The 22,499-nt window shown below is 42.9% G+C and overlaps 1 protein-coding gene across 3 annotated transcripts in view; it reads left to right on the forward strand.

Annotated features, from left to right (window-relative positions):
- HSD17B3 (hydroxysteroid (17-beta) dehydrogenase 3) overlaps positions 1 to 22,499 on the forward strand; it is a 67,605-nt gene that overhangs the window by 14,467 nt on the left and 30,639 nt on the right. For 2 of the 3 annotated variants that reach the window (XM_011976004.1, XM_011976006.1), the window contains exons 3-5: positions 18,798 to 18,873; positions 20,905 to 21,012; positions 22,322 to 22,389. In XM_011976004.1, the coding sequence (XP_011831394.1) occupies positions 18,798 to 18,873; positions 20,905 to 21,012; positions 22,322 to 22,389 (252 nt within the window). The remainder of the gene's footprint in view (positions 1 to 18,797; positions 18,874 to 20,904; positions 21,013 to 22,321; positions 22,390 to 22,499) is intronic. The other variant, XM_011976005.1, reaches the window with a different exon arrangement.

Here is a 22,499-nt window from a genome sequence, read left to right on the forward strand (position 1 = left end):
TGGTCTCGATCTCCTGACCTTGTGATCCACCCGCCTCAGCCTCCCAAAGTGCTGGGATTACAGGCGTGAGCCACTGCACCTGGCCCCAACCTGTTTTATCAGCAAGGTCTTTATGACCTGTATCTTGGGTTGACCTCCTATCTTACCTTGTGACTTAGAATGCCTTAACCATCTGGGAATGCAGCCCAGTAGGTCTCAGCCTCATTTTACTCAACTCCTACTTAAGATGGAGTAGCTTTGGTTCAAACGCCTCTGACATTTTCCCCCTCTCTTTTATAAGAGAACTCTTAATCCCAAGGGTTGCAGAGGGATGAAAATCCATCTTCTGTAACTTCTTCAGGCTGAGTAGGGGCAATGATATTCCCGCCTAACTATTAGGGTCTCTTGTGTTGAGGGTAGAGAGGAGCTCAGCGAGAAGGCATCAATATGGTGAGCGTCATTCGTAAGTCCAAGTTCCAACAAAAGGTGATATCTTGAAGATTAATAAGTGTCCAATTTAAGAAAACAGTGAGCGAACTTATCTTGCATTCCTACACAAAGAGTACAACAGCAATATATTCCATAACAGCAAAGAAAAATAAGTAAAATTATCCCAAGCAAACTAAATTAGAAGGCTTTGCATGAACTGGGAAACTTGGAACCACGCTGATATGGGGTTGCTAGCTGATTCCAATGTGCCCAGAGTTAGAAGACTGATTCAGATTTTTACATTACCCACTCCTCTTGTTTCTTCTGAACAGCAGTCAGAGATCACTGGTGACCACAAGGGATTATAGTGTGGAAACCCCCTTCCCAAAGGCTAACTTTGGGTAAGTGGTGGAATCTGGTAACATCTTTCTCACGAGCCCTGAAGGCACAATCCTAAGGATCTTCCTGCTCTCCTTTTACCCAGGAAGAAGGAGAGAACAAGTTTTAGTCCCACCAGCAGTTCTCTATCAGAATTTATTATTAGAATTAAATTATCAGAATCAAAAATTGTTTAATTTTTGCCCCCTGAGCGCAAATGGGATCCTACCTCACACAACCATAAACCCTGTTCTAAACTTTGCTTTGTTTATTTAATAATATAGCATGGAGATCTGAGCACAGCAAAGGCACACAGATGGGCTTGATTCTGTTTAACGGTTTTAGGATATCCCATCCCATGGATGTACCATGTCTCTTTTATCAGCCTTTAGGGATGAACACTAAGGTGAATTTTCATTTTTCATTTTGCAAATAGTGCTGTAAGTCGCCTCTTTGAGCATAAGTTTGAGCCCACATCCAGGACTACATCTCTATCAGTAAGACTGCTGGCTCAATAGGTATGTGAATTGAAATATTGCATACCATTGCCAAATTGTTTCCTATTTGATTATATCAATCTTAAACCCCCCAAGATGATTTAAGAGATCTTTTCACTACACTTGTTTGTATGAAATATTATTAATTTTACTTTTTGTCACTCTGATATGTATAAACCTGTATTCTTGGCTGTTATTGCTCAGAGAATGCTAGAACCAAAATACAAGATGAAAGGTTAGCTGAGTTTCATTCTCCACATCTGGGCCATTCTAGTGCCATCTCCCAATACCTGGGAAGACAACATCTGGGAGGCCTGCCCACCTCCAGTGTGGCAGACAGGGCAGTCAGAATTCTTCTGAAGACTGTGTTCCCAATAGCTTCAGGTAATGGCACACAGCTGGCCCTTGGATTAAAATCACTGGGCTAGCTCTGTCTCAGACCAACCCAAGAAAAATCACTGCCTTGCCCTGTTTTTGAATAACAGCACATGCTTACTTTGCAATATATGGCAGTGTCTTCGGCCAGTGAGGAAATTCTTCTTCCTAATGTCTAGTCTAAATTCCTCCATCTGCACTCTCAGCATATTTTCTTTCATCTGGTCTTAAATGAAAACAGCAGCTTTTAATTATTTTTATGTTCCTCTAGATTCATTCCTTTGTTCTTGTGCTACTTGACTTCAACCCTGCAATTTCTGATCCAGGCTTTGAAGATCCTAAGTACATTATAGTATGCCATGGCACTCTCTCTCTCTCTCTCTCTCTCTCTCCTCTCTCTCTCTCTCTCTCTCTGTGTGTGTTTGTGGGGAATAGATCAAACAAGATTGTATGTAATGCATAGATATGGTTACAAAAAATGATAGAATCAGTCCTGTGTCATTTATTACTCAGCTTAAGAAACAGAACATCACCAGTGTCCTTGAAGCTGGCTGTATGCCATATTTATGTTACCCTCCCTCACCCCACACATGTGAAACACTTACTTTAATAATTTCTTTGCTTTGTAACAAAGTGGTTCTATTACATATGCAAATATGTCTAAATAATATGTTGGTTTTATTGCTTGTGTTGCACTTAATGTAAATTGAGTCCTACATATTCTATAATCTGCTTTTGTTTTTGTTTTTGTTTTTTTGAGATGGAGTCTTACTCTGTCACCCAGGCTGGAGGGCAGTGGCACGATCTCAGCTCACTGCAACCTTTACCTCCCGGGTTCGAGTGATTCTCCTGCCTCAGCCTCCTGAATAGCTGGGATTACAGGTGCCTACCATCATGCCTGGCTAATTTTTGTATTTTTACTAGAGATGGGGTTTCATTCACCATGTTGGCCAGGTTGGTCTCGAACTCCTGACCTCATGATCCGCCTGCCTCGGCCTCCCAAAGTGCTAGGATTACAGGCATGAGCCATTGTGCCCAGCCTAATATGCTTCTTTTACGTAAATCAACATTATGCTTCTGAAATTGATCCATGCTGACATGGATGAGTAGAGAATGTACCCAGGAACAGAATTACTGGGTCACAGCTTACATAGTCAGCACTACTAAATACACTCGTGTGCCACAAAACGCTTTGGTCAGTGACAGACTGCATATACAGTGGTGGTCCTGTAAGATTCTAATACCATCTTTTTACTAGATCTTTGCTATGTTTAGATAACACAAATACTTACCACTGTGTTCCAGTTGCCTACTATATTCAGTACAGTCACACGCCATACAGGTTTGTAGCCTAAGAGCAACGGGCTCTACCACATAGTCTAGTTGTGTAGCAGGCTACACCCTCTTGGTGTGTGTAAGTGCACTCTGTGATGCTGGCACAATGAAATTGCCTAATAATGCATTTCTTAGGACATATCCCTGTTGTTAAGTGACATATGTGATGATGTAATGCCAACTTTTCCAAAGTTTTTTTTTTTTTCTTTTTGAGATGGAGTTTCACTCTCTTGCCCAGGCTGAAGTGCAATGGCACGATCCGGCTCACTGCAACCTCTGCCTCCTGGGTTCAAGCGATCCTCCTACTTCAGCCTCTCGAGGAGCTGGGATTACATGGGTGCGCCACCATGCACAGCTAATTTTTGGATTTTAAGTAGAGACAGGGAGTTGCTATGTTGGCCAAGCTGGTCTTGAACTCCTGACCTCAGGTGATCTGCCCACCTCAGCCTCCCAAAGTGCTGGGATTACAGGCGTGAGCCACCGCGCCCGGCTTTCCAAAGTTTTTGCGTCATGTTCTCATAAGCTTCATAAACTGAATAGAGGCGTTTTATTCTTTGAAAAGGATTGTGTAATTTTGCAATGATTGGTTTTGTAAATGTTTGATAGAATCTATCTTAAGACTATCTGTGGCTGCAGTGTTCTTTGTGGGACCACTTATTATCATTATCATCTTGTTATTATTGTTAATTTTTAATAGTGGGAGAACTACTTGGGTTAATTTTTTTCTTGCACCACTTTTGGTAATTTATATTTTTATAGAAATACATCCCTTTCACCTAAGTTTTCAAATTGATTGGCAAAGAGTTTTTTTTTGTAATATTATCTTACTATGTTTAAAAAAGCCTAAGCAGGAAATGAGTTTATTGTAAAGCTGTCATCTAGTTCACAAAATCACTGAGAAGGCTCAAGAACCATTAAAGAAAATGAGCAGAGAGGCTGGGCGCGTGGCTCATGGCTATAATCCCAGCATTTTGGGAGGCCGAAGCAGGCAGATCACTTGAGGCCAGGAGTTCAGACCAGCCTGGCCAACATGGTGAAACCCCGTCACTACTAAAAGTATAAAAATTAGCTGGGCGACATGGCATGCACCTGTAGTCCCAGTTACTCGGGAGGTTGAGGCAGAAGAATCGCTTGAACCCAGGAGGTGGAGGTTGCAGTGAGCTGAGATCGCACCACTGCACTCAGCCTGGGTGACAGAGCGAGACTCTGTCTCAAAGAAAAAAAAAAAAGAAAGAAAGAAAGAAAAAAGAAAATGAGCAGAGATATCGAGGGGAAGGCAGTGGGGGCACAGCTGGTGTTGCCGCACAGAGCAGGGTGTTCTCATTCATCCTGTCTGCTTTGTCTCTTCTTTCTGGATCTCCCGTCACTCATATGTTGAAAAATGTTATTTCTGGAACTCCTATTATGCAGATCCTGAAATCGTTCTTTATTTCTCTTCCTTTTTTTCTCATAATTTCTATTTCTTTGCCCCTTTGCTTTCCTTTCTGCGAAAGGATTTCATCAATTGTATCTTCCATCCTTTCAAATGCATTTTTTTCATTTTTGCTATTTCCTTTTTCAATTTCTTAAAATTAAAATTCTTAAAGAAATTAAAAATTTTTTATACTTCTGAATTTTCATTTGTGGAGCAGCCTGTTCTTTTCATAGATGTAGTAGCTTCTCTAATTCCTCTGAAGGTATTTTTTTCTTCTTTTAAAAATGGTTGGCCAGGCACGGTGGCTCACACCTATAATCCCAACACTTTGAAAGGCCGAGGTGTGTGGATCACTTGAGGTCAGGAGTTCGAGACCAGCCTGGTCAACATGGTGAAACCCTGTCTCCACTAAAAATACAAAAAATCAGCTGGCCCTGGTGGTGTGCGTCTGTAATCCCGGCTACTCAGGAGGCTGAGGCAGGTGAATTGCTTGAACCCGGGAGGCGGAGGCTGCAGTGAGCCGAGATTGCACCACTGCACTCCAGTCTGGGCAACAGAGCAAGAGTCCATCTCAAAAAAAAAAAAAGGGGTTGTCTCCTGCCTGGCGCTGTTCCACCAAGTTGCTCTTTCTGCGTTTGTTTGGCAGTCTGTCTTTCAAGTCAGCTGCTGCTCATAGACACTTCCTGTTGTCTTGTTGTCGTCTGATTAGGTCAGGTTAGGAACCTGCCTGGACATTCCTTGTGTTGAGTGGGTCTTGTATCTGTGAGTATGATCAGGGTGAGAGGGGTCCTAAGCAAGTGCCTTGAGGCCTTTTCCTTGGGGTGGGTCAGATCCCGCAGAGAAAAACCATTTTACCTCCTGCCTGTAGAGTGAAGGCCACCTGTCGTTCTGGAATCGGCACTCGATGCATACCCACTGCTTTATCTCCTCACTCTCAGAGACGGCCCTGTCCTCAGTGCCTGCCTGGAGTGGAGAATGGCACCCGGGGATGATGACTTCTCACTCTGACCCAAGCCTCCTGAGTCTAGCTTCTCTCTCCCAGGTTCTGTACTGGCAGTGCCTGAGACTTTTGAGGATTTTACTGGTATACATTTTGTCAGTTCTCAGCATACTCTGTTGCTGGTTTAGGATTTGAGATCTTGCCCATCCATTTTCTAGCAATGAAAGTTTTGTCGGCCAGGTCTGGGCACGGTGGCTCATGCCTGTAATCTCAGCACTTTAGAAGGCTGAGGCGAGAGGGTAGCTTGAGGCCAGCAGTTTGAGACTAGCCTGGGCAACATAGCAAGACCCCAACTCTACCACACACACAAAAATTAGCCAGGTATGGTGGTGCATGCCTGTAGTTTCAGCTACTCAGGAGGTTGAGGTGGGAGGATCACTTAAGCCCAGGAGGATGAGGCTGCAGTGAGCCTAGATCACACCACTGCACTACAGCCTGAGTAACAGAGTGAGACCCTGACTCCAAAAACAAACATTTTGGGATTGCTCTTGTCTCTTGTTGTCACCTTTCCCATGGATTTCTGTTTTCCTAGGAAAAAACTAAAAGCTAAAAGGAGAAAATACACACACACACACACACACACACACACACACACACACACACATAATTTCCTATGGTTTAAAAGGATTTCAATAGGCAGCAAAATGAACTGTATGTGCTCACTCTCCTCTCTTAACCCTTTTTCTACATTTTAAATCTTGGCTGTGCCTCTAATTACACTCATTTAAAATTCCTCATATTGTGTGCCGCTTATTCCTGTGCTCTCTTCTTTCCCTTGATCAATTCTGCTGGAGATGTCAGTATTATCAGTGTTTTCAAAGAGCCAGCTCTCAAAGGAACATCATCTGCCCATGTTCTGTGTTTAGACACGGCCCTTAGATCAGATGCATTACTTATGTGGTGTACGTAATTTGTATCTCTGCCAAATGTTTGTGTGTTTCACCCAACAATTACTGAAAAGGTAAAATGAAATCTCCCACTCTGATGGGTATTTTTCAATTCCCTTTGTAGTTTTATGTAAAGCTATTTTAGTAAGCAATCCAGGATTACAATTGCTATAACTTCCTGATAAATTTAGCCTTTTAACTTACTTTTATTTCTAGTAATACTTATTTGTTTTAATGCCTATTTTAGTTGATATGAATAAATATCTCATATGTATGTATGTCTTTCTTCACTTCAACTTTCTCTTTTAGGCTATCTGTTGAAAATATCATAAAGCCAGATCTTAAAACTTCTTTTGATATTCTTTGTCTTTAGTAGAGCATGGTAGTATGTTTATTACATTATTTCCGAAATCTTAGAGACATTAGGATTATAGTATAACTGTTGTGGCCATTTAGCCAAATAACTCAAAGGATGAAACAACATTTCACATTCAGTGTTGCAAGAGCACAATTCTCAAAGACATATGTTAGCAGTTGTTAAAGTTTTATATTGACTTAGTAACAAAGGATCTAAGCAAGAGACAAAAGATCTGAATGAACAGCGTTTAAGCAATATGGATGTATATAGTTAGTCTAAAAAGGAATGCAAAATGATATTGCTGAGTTAGGTACCCAGTGGGCTGACTTTCTGAAGGCTATTGCCCGTGTCACCTGGAGGTCAGCTTCTCTGTCAAGCTATAATGTCCCAACAACTCCTCTGTTTCCAACCTCACTGGCCGTGAGCTGTCTGCACCTTCACTGGCTGAGAATTGTTAAACAAAGGTTTGGTAACAGCAAAGTTACTTGCCCAAGGGTGTCAGATGAGGTCAAACAGGCTTAATAAAAAATATTCTAGGGGGATACTAATTTTTAAAAACTCAAGCAATCATCAGCTTGCTTTTTTTGAAGTTTGGAATAAAGTTTTCTTTAACAATTTAACATAAAAATATGAAATTATTTTGTCAGAATGTATGTGATTCTAGTCTTATTAATTGATAAGACCAGCCTTAGCTAAAATATAAACTAGAATAGTTAAAGGCAGTTGTAAAATAAGCTTTTATAGACAAGAATCTGAAATTTTCTATCATGGCTATTGTAAAATTTGGAATTGGTATAATTTACTTAGTAAGTAGCAAATTACATATATACTACTTCCATCAAAATATAGGTCTGCCATGGAGGCCAGACGCAGTACAGGGGCTGGACGTGGTGGCTCACACCTGTAATCCCAGCACTCTGGGAAGCTGAGGCGGGTTGATCACTTGAGGCTAGGAGTTTGAGACCAGCCTGACCAACATGGCGAAACCCCGTCTCTACTAAAAATACAACAAACAGACAAAAAAACCCAGCAATAATAAAACAGGTCTACCCTGGCAGTCATACTCTAATTTTTTCTATTTTCCTCCCTTTCTGATCCTTTATCCCACTTTCCTTTTCTTCCTCCTCCTTCTCCTTCTTGTTTGTCAAAGACATAGAGGATTGAGTTATTATCATTGATCCATACACAGTCCCTCTCTCATTTATTTTCTTTCATTCCCACCCCCCATTTCTGTTCCCCGTCTTCCCATATGCAACCTTCCTAATACGTTTGATGTGCATCTTTTTGTTTGTATGTACTTTTAGAAAATGTTTGTTGTTTTGTGTGCATTTTTTATGTCAGTGTTTTACTAATCCACAGGTAGAACTAGTATTTGTATATGCAGTTTGCAAAAAATGGCTATTCTTTTACTTATTTTAGTTAATTAACTTTTTAATTGGCAAATAAAAGTTGTGTATATTTATTGGGTACAAAATGACATTTAAAATATATATACATTGTAAAATGGCTCAGTCGAACTAATTAACATATAAATTACCTTACTATTTTTTGTGCTGAGATCACTCAAAACCTGTTCTCATCAATTTTAAAGAATATGATACATTGTTACTAACTATAGATGTTGTGCATCTGTAGTTAAACAACGTGTATATGTGGTGTACAATAGATCCCTTGAACTTTTTTTCCTATATTTTTCCATCAAAGGATACAAAAAAGAAATTTTGTATCCTTTGAGCAATATCTTCCCAATACCCCCACCCCAGAAAATGACTATTCTTGTTCTTGTAGGTTATTTTTATTTTTATTTTTTGTTTATTTATTTTTTGAGACAGAGTCTTGCTCTGTCACCCAGGCTGGAGTGCAGTGGTGCAATCTCGGCTCACTGCACGCTCCGCCTCCTGGGTTCACGCCATTCTCCTGCCTCAGCCTCCCAAGTAGCTGGGACTACAGGTGCCCGCCACCAGGCCCAGCTAACTTTTTGATTTCTTTTTTCAGTACAGACGGGGTTTCACCGTGTTAGCCAGGATGGTCTCGATCTCCTGACCTCATGATCCACCTGCTTCAGCCTTCTAAAGTGCTGGGATTACAGGCGTAAGCCACCGCGCCCTGCTCTTGTAGCTTATTTTTAAGTTGCACACATGAATTTGTCTTTGCTACACTGTAATCAAATTTGGTGCTCAATTACTCAGTATGAGGCAAACCAGTGTAGGCTTGGTGTTGAAGAGTGCAGCCACTAGATGGAAAAAGCAGGGCCAGGACTAAGGTGAGGCTTGCGAGGTGACCATGAACCTGAGAAAGAGCACCTCCTTAAATTTTGCATCTGGAGTGCTTTACTTGCCTCATCCTGGTTTCAGCCCTGGGAGAAAGGCTAGAACCCTGCATCACTGCAGGGAGGGGGTGCCCTGGCCTGTTGTATTACCTGAAGAAGACATTGCAGGAGGAAGAACGAACGCCTCTTGTAAGAAGCCCCTGAGACTTGGGGCTAGTTTGTTACTACAGTATTGCCGATCCTATCCTGCTTACTAGTCATAAAAGGGAGACGAATGGCAAAGAAAGCATAGTGAGGGGAAACTCAAATAAGACAGCAGAAGTTAGTGTAACAAATCTGCAATCTCAATAAATATGACGGTTACACTTACTGATAAACGGCAAATGCTCAGATGGGGCTTAAAAATCCAACGTTGATTACAGAGAGGTCGAAAATAAGTGAATGAAAAAACTATATACTGGGAAAATGAAAACAAAAGAAAAGGAATGGAAGCAACATCAGTATCAGACAAAATGTAATTCAAGAGAAGAAATAATATTAGCTTGGTGGAAAAGTAACAACGGTTTTTGCCATGATTTTTGGTGGGGGGTCCGGGTTTCCGAAGAACAACTCAGGGACATGTGTCCAGACGTTATCTTTAGTTGCTGTGGGGAACTGGCATCTCGGGCCAACCTCCGTGGCCATGACGTGAAGCTGCTATTCCCTTTCTGCTCATCAGGTTGCTCGTGTGCGTCTCAGGCTAGCCTGGGGCCTGGAACTTCCCTTGGAGGGACTAAGATTGTCCTTCATTTCATGCTGGTAGGGGTGGCAGTGGTCAGCGGGCTCATAAGAGGGGTCCCTGCTCCATCTGATTATTTTGTGCTCTTTCTGCTCACACTTTGGACACTAAATGCGTGGGGTTTTCTCCTCACACCAACCAATTCTCCAACTCTCTCAACACAATCGGATGTCTTCTAATTCAATTCATTTCTCTTTTTTTTTTTTTTTGGAGACGGAGTCTCGCTCTGTCGCCCAGGCTGGAGTGCAGTGGCTGGATCTCAGCTCACTGCAAGCTCCGCCTCCTGGGTTTATACCATTCTCCTGCCTCAGCCTCCCAAGTAGCTGGGACTACAGGCGCCCGCCACCTTGCCCGGCTAGTTTTTTGTATTTTTTAGTAGGGACGGGGTTTCACCATGTTGGTCAGGCTGATCTTGAACTCCTGACCTCGTGATCTGCCTGTCTCGGCCTCCCAAAGTGCTGGGATTACATCAATTCATTTCTAACACTACCCAGAGTTAGCACAGACCCCACAGGTTAAGGGCCCGGTCCCCACTAGACTGCCCCCATGGCCTTCAGATCCCAGCTGAAAGTCCCAGGTCTCCTGTACTTCTCACTGACCGGGTATAAATCAGGGACTCCCACAAACCCCTCCTTAGGTTCAAGACTCTGCTAGAATGGCTCCCAGAGCTCAGGAAGGCACCTCACTCACTGGTACCAGTTTATTATGAGAGATATCGCTCAGGAATGGCCAGACCACAGATGCGTAGGGCCAGGTGTGGGGAAGGGTTGGAGCCTCCATGCCTTCTCTGGGGGTACCGCCTCCCAGTGCCTCCGTGTGTTTGCAGCCTAGAAGCTCTCTGAACCCTGTTGCCTAAAGGTTTTGATGGAGGTTTTGTTACGTAGGCATGATTGATTAAGTCATTGACCATTTGAGATTAATTCCATCCCCAGCCCCTCTTCCCTCCTTGGAACAAAGAAGGAGGTCGGGAGGTGGGCTTGAAGGTTCTAACCCTGCAATCACACAGTTGGTTTCTCCAGCAACCAGCCCCCATCCTGAAGCTCTCTAGGGGCCCGCAGCCACCAGTCATCTCGGAAGCATACAATCACCACTAAAGAACTAACTCATGCAGCCAAATACCACCTGTTCCACAAACACCTATGGAAATAAATTTTTAAAAATGCTCCTTGGTATGCCATCTGCTGCTGAAACTGCTGACGTTGTATATATGAGAGACTCCTACAATGCAGTAAGGAACCACAACAACAACAACAACAAAAACACACTCTCACTCTGAAGATTCCAAGAATCAAGACCAAGACCAAACTTTGTAACAAATATCATCCCTATCGATCAGGAAATTATCGGGGTATTATGAGCTTTGTGCCAAGAACAAGGGACAAACATCACGTATATTCATTGTTTTCTTACAATATCACAGTTTTTTCTAGGTTCTTTCTCTGAACTCGTTTTGTGATCTACTGTCTATTGTGTCTTAGCACTCCTGCTGAAACTTGTAATGTAACATCTTATTACATAAATAAGAAATAATTAAGGCTATAAGGAATTTGAATATCCTCTCATACTGGGTTAACAAATATCTGGTAGGGCATCTGGTGAACCTCAAGTTTAATTTAATAGACAACTATTTACAAGACTGGGTAGCCAACAAAGATTTCATAGACATTCCTGAAGGATACACAGGAACCATTCATATAAACGGTCTGCTGACTAGGCTACAAAGGAAATTGTGACTGATTCCAAATAGCAAAAGATATACCATTACATTCACTAACCACCATGCAATAAAATTAAAAATAACGTTAGAAAATGATATCCATCCCCACCTATACTCAGAAAGTATTCTCCAGTGTACTTCTAAGATGACAGAAAAAATAAAAGTGGGTACTCTCATGAATTGCAGCCAAGGTGCTACGCAGATGGAAACTTTCGGCTTTAAAGGCATCTGTCAGAAAAGAAGAAAGATTATAAACAGATTCAGCTTCCAAGAAACTCTAGAAAAGGAATAAGAAGCCTGATTGCTTCTGCCACTCCTTTCAAAAGCAAGATCAGCGGGCGGGCGCGAGGCTCAGCCTGTAACCCCAGCTCTCTGGGAGGCCGGGCCGGTGGCTCATGAGGTCAGGAGATCGAGACCATCCTGGCTAACACAGTGAAACCCCGTCTCTACTAAAAAATACAAAAAACTAGCCGGGCGTGGTGGAGGCGCCTGTAGTCCCAGCTACTCGGGAGGCTGAGGCAGGAGAATGGTGTGAACCCGGGAGGCGGAGCTTGCAGTGAGCCGAGATCGCGCCACCGCACTCCAGCCTGGGCAACAGAGCCAGACTCTGTCTCAAAAAAAAAAAAAAAAAAAATCCAAAAGAGATACAAGGAGGAAATTAATAGAGAACAAAAACTGATGATATAGAAAACACAGGAAGAAATGGAATTGATCCGTTTAAAGCAAACCAACAGTCAAACCAATTCTTTAAAAATGCCAAATAAGAGACAAATCTTTGAAAAATCTTAAATTAAAAAAAAAAAAAAGGGGGGGTCCAGCTCTGTGGCTGATGCCTATAATCCCAGCACTTTGCGAGGAGGAGGCAGGAGGATCCGTTGAAGTCAGGAGTCTGAGGCTAGCCTGGGCGAAGTAGTGAGACCTCATATACACAAAAAATTAGAAAATTAGCCAGGAATGGTAGCACACACCTGTAATCCCAGCTACTCAGGAGGTTGAGGTGGGAGGATTGCTGGAGCCTGGGAGTTCAAGATTACAGTAAGCTCTGATCTAGCTATTGCATTCCAGCCTGGGCGACGAGTGAGATGCTGTCTCAGAAAAAAATAAAGAAGAAGAACAAAAAAGAAGAAAGAAAGGGACCAATTTTAGGAACCTAGCTACAGAAGAGGAAATTTATTTTAAAAAGAAGAGGAAGAAGAAAAAGAGAGGAAGAAAATCCTATTTAAATCTTTGTACTGAAAAATTGAAAATCTGGATGAAATAAACAATTTTCTGTGAAAATAGAAATGATCACGATTGGCTTAAGAAGAAGTAGAAAAACACCAAGCGATTAGTAGTCATGAAAAAAATGAAAGAGGCAGTTATGAAGAGCTACAGCTGAATAAAATGTCCAGACATTTTTACAATATTACCAAATCCTCAAGGAATAAGAAAAAGCTCCCCCATATTTCTAGGATGGTTAACTTTGATTTTTGATTTTTCTGTGCTTGGAGGGTTCCTTGGATATGTAACCACCCAACAGGTTCATTTTGCCTGCTGCCAAGGTCGAGCTGATTTATCAAGACAGCAGAACTGCAATAGAAAAAGAGCTTAATTCACACAGAGCCGGCTGAATGGGAGACCACAGAAGTGACTGGCAGGTCAAGGTGGAACCATCAGTCATCAGAAATGCACAAAACCTGAAAAGACATCTCAAAAGGCCAATCTTGGCTTGTACAACAGTGATATTTGTCTGCAAGAGTAAGTGGGGGAAGTTGCCTATCTCGTGACCTCCAATATAATGCTGGGTAATCCTTCATGCCTACACCTCAGCAGAGTTCAGGCTCCTGTCCTCTCCCTAGCCTGGTGGCCCTTCATTAGCTTTACCAAGGTGGTTGAGTTTTGGGAACGGGTTATTCTAATTTAAATTATAAACTAAGTATCTCCCAAAGTTAGCTTGGCCCAAACCCAAGAATAATTAAGGATAATTTGAAAGCTTAAGGGCAAGATAAGGGGTTGATTAGATCAGATCTCTTTTATTGCCATAATTTTCTCACTGTTACAATTTTTGCAAAGGTGATTTCAGATGTGGGACTTTCAGTTTTAAAACTGGGAAGCTCCTGGGACAAGTTGATCCCGTACATGTTTGATAAATTATCCAGACAGATGAGCATGACTCGGATGCCAAAATGGGACAAGGATGGCATCAGAGAAGTATGATCCAATTTAAATATTTGCCAACGGAATCCAGCAGTTTATTAAAAAAGTAATTTGGAAAAAAGGAACAGATGTAATTGTTCTTAAATTGATAAAGAACATCTACCAGAAGTGACAGGAAACCTCATGCTTGCATCCTGAGAAACACTGTAAGTGTTGGAAGTGTCTGCCAAGATCATGAGGCCAAAAACATGCAAATATTGGAAAGAAAGGGACAAAACTGTACTCTTTGTAGAGAATACTATTGTCTGTGATGAAAACCAAACACTGATGAACAGACTATCAGAACAAATAAAAAATTCAGTGAGATGGCTGTTTAAAGAGCTCCCACTCACGATTAATAACAAATTAGAATATATAGAAAAATAGGTAACACAACTGAGGGCTTCTTATGTGACAGATTCTCTGCCACACACCTTTTTTTTTTGAGACAGAGTCTTGCTCTGTCGTCCAGGCTGGAGTGCAGTGGTGCGATCTCGGCCCACTGCAAGCTCTGCCTCCCGGGTTCAAGTGATTCTCCTGCCTCAGCCCACTGAGTAGCTGGGACTACAAGCGTGCGCCACCATGCCTGGCTAATTTTTATATTTTTAGTAGAGACAGGGTTTCACCATGTTGGTCAGGCTGATCTTGAACTCCTGACCTCATGATCTGCCCGCCTCGGCCTCCCAAAGTGCTGGGATTACAGGTGTGAGCCAATGTGCCCAGCTGTGCCACACAATTTTGAATGTATTCCCTTCTGTGATCCCCAGAACAACTGACTTGCGCTGACAGAAATAAGTGGTAGAGACAGGAATTGAACCTACCTACTTAATCCTGAAGTGTCTTCTATCCAAAATAATTCAGGTCACCATGGCAGTGAATAAACATGAGATCCTGGTGGCAGGAGCAACTCAATGTCCACCCAGATCCCTACTCTCTCTTCTTTGAGTGGAGTTGCAGCTGGTAAGTGGCTCCCAGCAGGGCACTTCCCAGGCTCCTTGACATCTGTGTGAGGCCATGCAACTCATTCTGCAAATGAAAGCAAGCAGAAAGGATGTGGGTCACTTCTTGATCAAGGTGGTTAACAGAGGGCATATCTTCTCCAGCCTCTCTCAATCCTGGCACTAGCTGGATGGCAAAGCCCAGAGCAATCTTAGAGACCTGGCAGTAAAGATGACAAATGCTCTCTCAGCTTTGGGTCCTGAATGGGTTCCCAAATGTGAAATAGGGTCTGCTACATAAGACAAAACCAGACTTCCTTTGTGTTAAATGGCTGAAATTATAGAGTTATTTGTTACAGCAACTAATGTTATCCTAATTAACACAAAGCTAAGAAGAAACGTCCAGGATTTACATGAAAAATCTTTTAAATGTTTAGAAGGCTATATGAGATTTGAAAAAAAATGGTTACTGTAATATACTTATGGGTAAGACAACTGATTCCTGCAAAGATATAAATTTTTCCCTAAATATCCCTACTTTAATACTTGTCTAGACCATTTTGTCATTTATTTGGAAGATTAAACAAAGAAGATGAAATAAAATTTCAAAAGAGAATAATACATGGTAGGAGCCTCCTTAACATTGTAGAGGAGGGGTCAGCTGAGATAATGAGGTCAAAACTACGCAAACATTGGAAAGCTATCAAAGGCTAATATGAGCTTATGATTAAATCAGAAGTGGCCTTGGCGTGGAGATTGATAAATAGGTCAGTGCAACCGAAACGATAGACCAGAAACAGCCCCAGGCACACAAGAGAACTGAGCATAGGACTAAGTCAACATTTTAAATTAGGAATAAATGGACAAAGTGGAGAATGTTGTTGAGACAATTAGGCACCCAATTTGAAAAACATATTGTGGAATAATTTCAACCTCATACCATTCTCAAAAATAAACAAACAAAAAGGATATAGAAAAACATATTTATATCCTTGAAGTTAAGGAAAATCAAAAAGAACATATAAAACAAGGAAAATATTCACAAATGTGATAACATTACAAGCAGTATATAATGTATGACAAGGGCACCAGAAACAAAGTAAAAAATACTTGCTATGTACATGGCAGGCAAATAATCAATACCCGGGATATATACGACTTCTACAAATTGATAAAAAAATGATAAGTTACTCCATAGAAGAATGGGCAAGGGGTATGTACTGGTAACTCACACATAACATAGCAAATGATGCTCAGCCCCACTGATAATTGGATAATTGGATAACAAAAAAGGGGCCGGGTGTGGTGGCTTACCCCTGTAATCCTGGCAGTTTGGGAGGCTGAGGCGGGAAGATTACTTGAGCCCAGGAGTTCAAGACCAGCCTGGCCAACATAGTGAGACCTCATCTCTACAAAAAATAAAGAGTTGGCCAGATGTGATGGCATGCATCTGCAGTCCCAAATATTCCTATGCAGTATATAGGAATTAATTTACTCATATATACGAAGAGCTATATAGAAGGTCTTTCACTGTAGCAAGATTGGTAATAGAAAAACTTGGAAACACCCTAAGTGCTCGTTCAAAGGTGAACTCTAGAATACCACGGAGCAATAGAAAAGAATCAAGTGGTTCTTCGTGGACTGCTGTGGAAATATACGCTATTCTTAGAGATAAAATATGTCATTAAGTTAAAAAGAATATTGCAGGACACTGCTTATAATGTCATTTATGTAGGATAAAAATAAATAAAACTCGCAAAACAAACCTTTATTTCTGTATGTGCCGATATATGCCTGTAAATGTAGAGAAAAAGTTAGGGAAGGCTCAACAACAAACTGAAGGTGGTGGGAGCCTAGGGGTGGGTGGGGAGATGGGCAGGGGCAGCCTTGGAGACATGTTTTTCCTTGGCATTGTTGGAATCTTTTACAATGAGGATGTATTTGTGCATATAATAGTATAATTTAATAAACACAAACAGAAAAAGATGAAAATCCTGAGGCTTCCACCCCAGAGATTTTTATCAGGATGGTGTATTATTTCGTTCTTGCACTGCTATAAATAAATACCTGAGATTGGGCAATTTATGAAGAAAAGAGGTTTAATTGGCTCACGGTTCCGCACGCTGTACAGGAAGCATGACGCTTGCATTTGCTCAGCTTTGGAGGCCTCAGGAAACTTACAAGCACTGCCGAAGGCAAAAAGGGGAGTGAGCACATCACGTGGCTGGAGCAGCAGGAAGAGCGGGAGGTGCCACACACTTCTAAATCTCTGGATCCCTGGATGACTCACTCTTACCACGGACAGCACCTGGGGGATGGTGTTAAACCATGAGAAATGGTCCCCACGATGTAATCACCTCTCACCAGGCCCCACCTCCAACACTGGGGATTACAATTTGACATGAGATCCAAACCATATCAGATGGTTTGGTGGGAATCGGTGTTTTTTTTTGTTTGTTTTTGTTTGTTTTTTTTTTTTTGACATCTCCTTGGGTGATTCTGAGACCGTGGGCTACAGTGAATTACTGGCTATTGGAGACTGTGTCTTATAGACCATAATTCAGCTTCTTATGTGTTTTCTATAATATGTAACTCTTTCTTGTGAGACGGAGTCTTGCTCTGTCACCCAGGCTGGAGTACAGTGGCACAATCTCGGCTCACTGCAACCACCACCTCCCGGATTCAAGCGATTCTCTTGCTGCAGCCTCCCAAATAGATGGGAACACAGGCGTGCGCCATCACGCCCAGTTAATTTTTTTTTTTTTGTAATTTTAGTAGAGACGGTTTCACCATGTTGGCCAGGCTGGTCTTGAACTCCTGACCTCAGGTGATCTGCCTGCCTTGGCCTCCCAGAGTGCTGGGATTACAGGTGTGAGCCACCATGCCCCGCCTATAATATATAACTTCTTAAAATAACAGCATAGTGCTTGTTTCTGCAACACAGATACTAAAATTGGAACCATACAGAGAGCATTAGCATGAGTTCCCAAGGATGACACAGAAATTCATAAAGTATTCCACATTTTTCTTAAGATGGTAGATTTTGCTGTGTTGTATTTTACCACAATTAAAGAAAATAACAGTATGAATCATTTGACTGAAACCACAGACAGATTTCAATAAACTGGGGCCTTTGTCACTAATTCAAATGTCATCCGTCTCTGTTTAAACGAATGTTGGTTTTTCCTTTCGTCTTTCAGGAAAAACTAACTTTTGTCACTGGTAACAGTTTTAGATACAGACACACCTCCAGCGACGCACGTTTACACGTCCCCCGTGGAATCTCTCCGAAACTGCTCTGTGTGAAGCACACGGTTCCCCACCCCGTCACGCAACCCTCGGGAGTCCAGGTGTTATCCACTCTGCAGGGCTGCCCTGCTGGCCTCAGGGGACGCGTCCAGCTCTCCACCCTGTGCTCCCTATCCCATTTTCTCTTCTGTTGGGAGTCAGAAAACAGGAAGAAAGGTCTCAGGCCGAGTAAGCCACAAGAAGGGTGTCCTAGTGCATAGGAAGCAGCTCAAAAGTTGGGGCAGATGGCCGGGCACGGTGGCTCAGGCCTGTAATCCCAGCACTTTGGGAGGCTGAGGTTGGCAGATCACATGAGGTCAGGAGTTTGAGACCAGCCTGGCCAACACGGGGAAACCCCATCTTTACACATGGGGAAACCCCGTCTCTACTAAAAATACAAAAATTAGCTGGGCTTGGTGGTGCATGCCTGTAATCCAGCTACTTGGGAGGCTGAGGCAGGAGAATCGCTTGAACCCGGGAGTTGGAAGTTGCAGTGAGCCGAGATTGCACCACTACACTCCAGCCTGGGCGACACAGCGAGACTCCATTGCAAAAAAAAAAAAGTAGGGGCAGAAACACTGCTTTTACTATGGAATGCTGCTCCACCCCCTGCTATATAAGGTATAGTATAAAGTCCCCAGTATTTTAAATTCTGATGCGTAGCTGAGCCCATGAACTTCAGAGAAGCACTTTCAGTTTGTGGTCCTGGACAAGGAAAGCACTTAGAAAAGTCCCCGGCGCACAATAAACACACAAGTGTTAACTCCTCTCATGATGGCCTGCTAGCTAGCCTGGCCCACTGGGGTTGCGCTGTTCCTAGCCCAGAAAGCTTTGTCACGTTCTGCACACTTCAACCCAGGTGAAGCCACCACGTCACGCTGCCAGGACACGCACAGCCTCGGGACCAAGTCAGCTCGACACAAACCCTCCCTGTCTGCTCACCATCCTTGTCTCTTTTGGTTTTTCACTCCCACTCTCAGCTAGCAAGACGTGGACTCGATGTCGTGCTTATCAGCCGGACGCTGGAAAAACTAGAGGCCACTGCCACAGAGATCGGTGAGTGACCCCCAAACAAGGGAGATGTGTGTGGAGCCCACCAACCAAGCTTGCGCCCACCCTGCCAGCTGACGTACTTGGCATCCCCACATCTGCTCTCAGGGCCTGGGGCACCAACTCTCCCGGGCAGCCTGGTTACCAAGCAGAGGGCGGGATGGAAGGTGTCACCTTCAGTGCACACTGGCGCTGTGAGCTGGGGGAAGCAGGAACCAGCTGAGGCACAGATAGGTGCACTTTCTCCTTTGGGTTGGTGCCTTCGTCGCTAGATCAGCCCTGCTCATCCTTGAGGCCCTGGCTGCCCGGTTGCTTCTGCCACTCCCTTCAAAAGCAAGAGCAGTGGCCGGGCGCGGTGGCTCACGCCTGGAATCCCAGCACTTTGGGAGGCCGGGGCGGGTGGATCACGAGGTCAGGAGATCGAGACCATCCTGGCTAACACGGTGAAACCCCGCCTGTAGTCCCAGTTACTCGTGAGGCTGAGGCAGGAGAATGGCGTGAATCCGGGAGGAGGAGCTTGCAGTGAGCCCAGATGGAACCACTGCACTCCAGCCTGGGTGACAGAGCGAGACTCCGTCTCAAAACAAAAACAAAAACAAGATCAGTGTTTGGGACTTCCCTTCCCTGTGCCTGTGCTCTGCTCTTGGCAGGAGGATGAGGGACAATGCTTACTGGTGTTTGTCAGATTTTAAAAACAGTTTTGATCCAGGATCATCACGTATGGATGTGGAGGTTGTACACTGTACAACCCTGAGGCAACTTTTATATCACAATGTTTTATTATTATGATTTGCTCTGAAGTGTTCTTTTGTTAATAATGATAATCATATTTCTTTTGGGACCTTTCAATTTTAATAATTATTAATTTAATAATTAATAAACTCTTTAACTCAAAGGGATGAGACGTTAGTTCTGGAGACTTGTGAAGACTATGGTGGGTTGTCAGGGGTGAGCCTTGTCTCCCTGGGGGAGATCTGGGACAGGAGATGGGTGTGGGAGGTGTGGGCTGTGCAGTCACACCGTGGAGCACAGTGCCCTTGAACCCATGAATTCTGCTTTTGTTCTGTGTCTGGATATCAGAAGTAACTTTGACTAGGACTGAGACAATCCTCAGTGTTTGCCTCACGATGCTGAAATGTGCTTCTTATCATCCTTTTGAAAAGTAAGTAGTGTCTTTGTCCTGAAAGCACTGTCCACCCCCAAACTATGCCTCAAGATTGCTTGGCCCACAAATACCAGCTAACTCCAAAGCAAAGCAGCTCACCAAGCCACTGGTAAACTCTGCTTGTTGCTTTCACATCTGCCGGAAAACTCTCACAGAAGGCAAGTGAACACAGAGTAGTGGGGAGCGCATTGAACTTGGAGTGACCAGAGAGTGGACGGTCTTGAGTATGTCAGTTAGCTTCTCTGAGCCTTCATTTTCTCCTCTGGAAAATGAAAACCATAATGTCTACTTTAGAATGTGGTAGGGACGATGACCATAAGACATCGTATATGTAAATGCTCTGTGAGTGCTAAAGCATTGGACACATACAAAGAGTTGGTGGGTCTGTGTGGAGGAGACTTCACACTTGCGAGCAGAGGCAGTGTCAGACCTTGCTTTTACAGCTGTCAGTCCGACGTCTCAAACTTGAGCAAGCAGCAGAGTCACTCGGAGGTGTGTTAAGCAGGTGGCTGGCTGGGCTTCACCCACAGTTTCCAACACAGTCGGTCTGGGGTAGAGCCTGAGAATTTGCATTTCTGACAAGTTTCCCTGTAACCCTGATGCTGTGGTTTGTGGACTCCACTTTGAGAACCGCTGCAGTAAATCTATCTTAATGCATATACGTGTCCCTGCAGTAACTCTTAGAGACACGTAGAAACCACCATTCACCAATCTCTTAGCACCTCCCAGCATTTACCCAGCGCCATCTCCCATTTCTGTTTGGGGCAATGGGCTGTCCTCTTCAATGTCTGCTCAGGTAATACAGGAGTACTTCACAGGCAAGGGGGCATCTGAATCCCTGTTCATTGAAAAAACTGTTGTCTCTCATGTAGAGCAGACTACAGGGAGAAGTGTGAAGATTATACAAACAGATTTTACCAAAGATGACATCTACGAGCATATTAAAGAAAAACTTACAGGCTTAGAAATTGGAATTTTAGGTGAGTAAATTGCAAGATGCAAAGCTTGTTGTAATACATCAGTGAAATAACCTGGCACTGATTAGTGACACCTGATTATTTCATGGTGATTTATGCTGAAACCATGACTAGATTTTAAGCTATAGCATTAAGTTGAATATCAAAGCACGCTTCTTCTAGAGGCATCACTGAATAAAAAATTTATATATTGGTTTGGAATGTATCAAACATACATATTTCAACCCCCAACTATATTTTGTTTTTTTAATTTGAGATGGAGTCTCACTCTGTCGCCAGGCTGGAGTGCAGTGGTGCGATCCGGGCTCACGGCAACCTCTGCCTCCCAGGTTCAAGCGATTATCCTGCCTCAGCCTCCCAAGCAGCTGGGATTACAGGCGCCACCACCACGCCCAGCTAATTTTTGTATTTTTAGTAGAGACAGGGTTTCACCATATTGGCCATGCTGCTCTCAAACTCTTGACCTTGTGATCCACCCGCCTTGGCCTCCCAAAGTGCTGGGATTACAGGGGTGAGCCACCGCACCCAGCCGGACTGATTATATTTTCTAATATTAAAATGAATTTTCTTTTATGGAACTGGTGTTGGCATTTGGCAGAAAAAGAATCTCAGAAACATTGGCCTAAAGGAATTAGTTTAGCAAACAAACACTACTGTGATTAATCCGTGAAATACTATAGTTAGTTGAGAATTGACTCTTTCTTATTCAGAGAACAATATAGTATTTGTTTCTGTAATGATTTACAGACAAGCTATTTTATGGCCACGTGCACAGTGCAGTGTTTATAGTATACATAGAAGAAAGTCAAATTGGATTTCTAAACCTTCTGCTGAATTTTAAAAATAATTACATTTTTACATATGAAAGTGTACAATATATCATTGCAGAAAAATTGGAAAGAATAGACAGGCTGATAAAATAAATATGAATCTCTTAAAATCTCAATACTCTGAGATAGCCTTTTGGTGCATACTTTTCTAATCCTAAACACACACATATTTTCAAAACCAGAATTATACATATGTGCTGTTTTGTCATATATTTAAAAAAAACTTACATCATGCATCTTCTCCCATGTAAACAGCCCAGTCATAGTTTTTAATGACTACACTGTATTCCAACGTATGACAATCCCATGATTCATTGACGGTGTCTCCTACTACGGGACAAAATTTTCCCTCCAGTTTCCTCACTGTTATCAAATCACACTGTGATGAGCAACCTTACATGTCAATCTTTTTGTACAGGTTTCTTTGGGAAAATCTCCCACGTGATATTCTGACACATTTTTGTTTTGCTTCTTTCTGCCAGTCAACAATGTCGGAATGCTTCCAAACCTTCTCCCAAGCCATTTCCTGAACGCGCCAGATGAGATCCAGGTAGACTTGTGCTCTTCTGTGCATACTTTCCTCTTACCCAGGTTCTGGGTCCCCTGGCTGGGTAACGAGTCAGGCCCAGGAAGGAGCGATGGAAGCGTGCATCCGGCCGA

Source organism: Mandrillus leucophaeus, unplaced genomic scaffold, assembly GCF_000951045.1.
Source record: "Mandrillus leucophaeus isolate KB7577 unplaced genomic scaffold, Mleu.le_1.0 Scaffold161, whole genome shotgun sequence".
NCBI classification, from domain to species: domain Eukaryota; kingdom Metazoa; phylum Chordata; class Mammalia; order Primates; family Cercopithecidae; genus Mandrillus; species Mandrillus leucophaeus.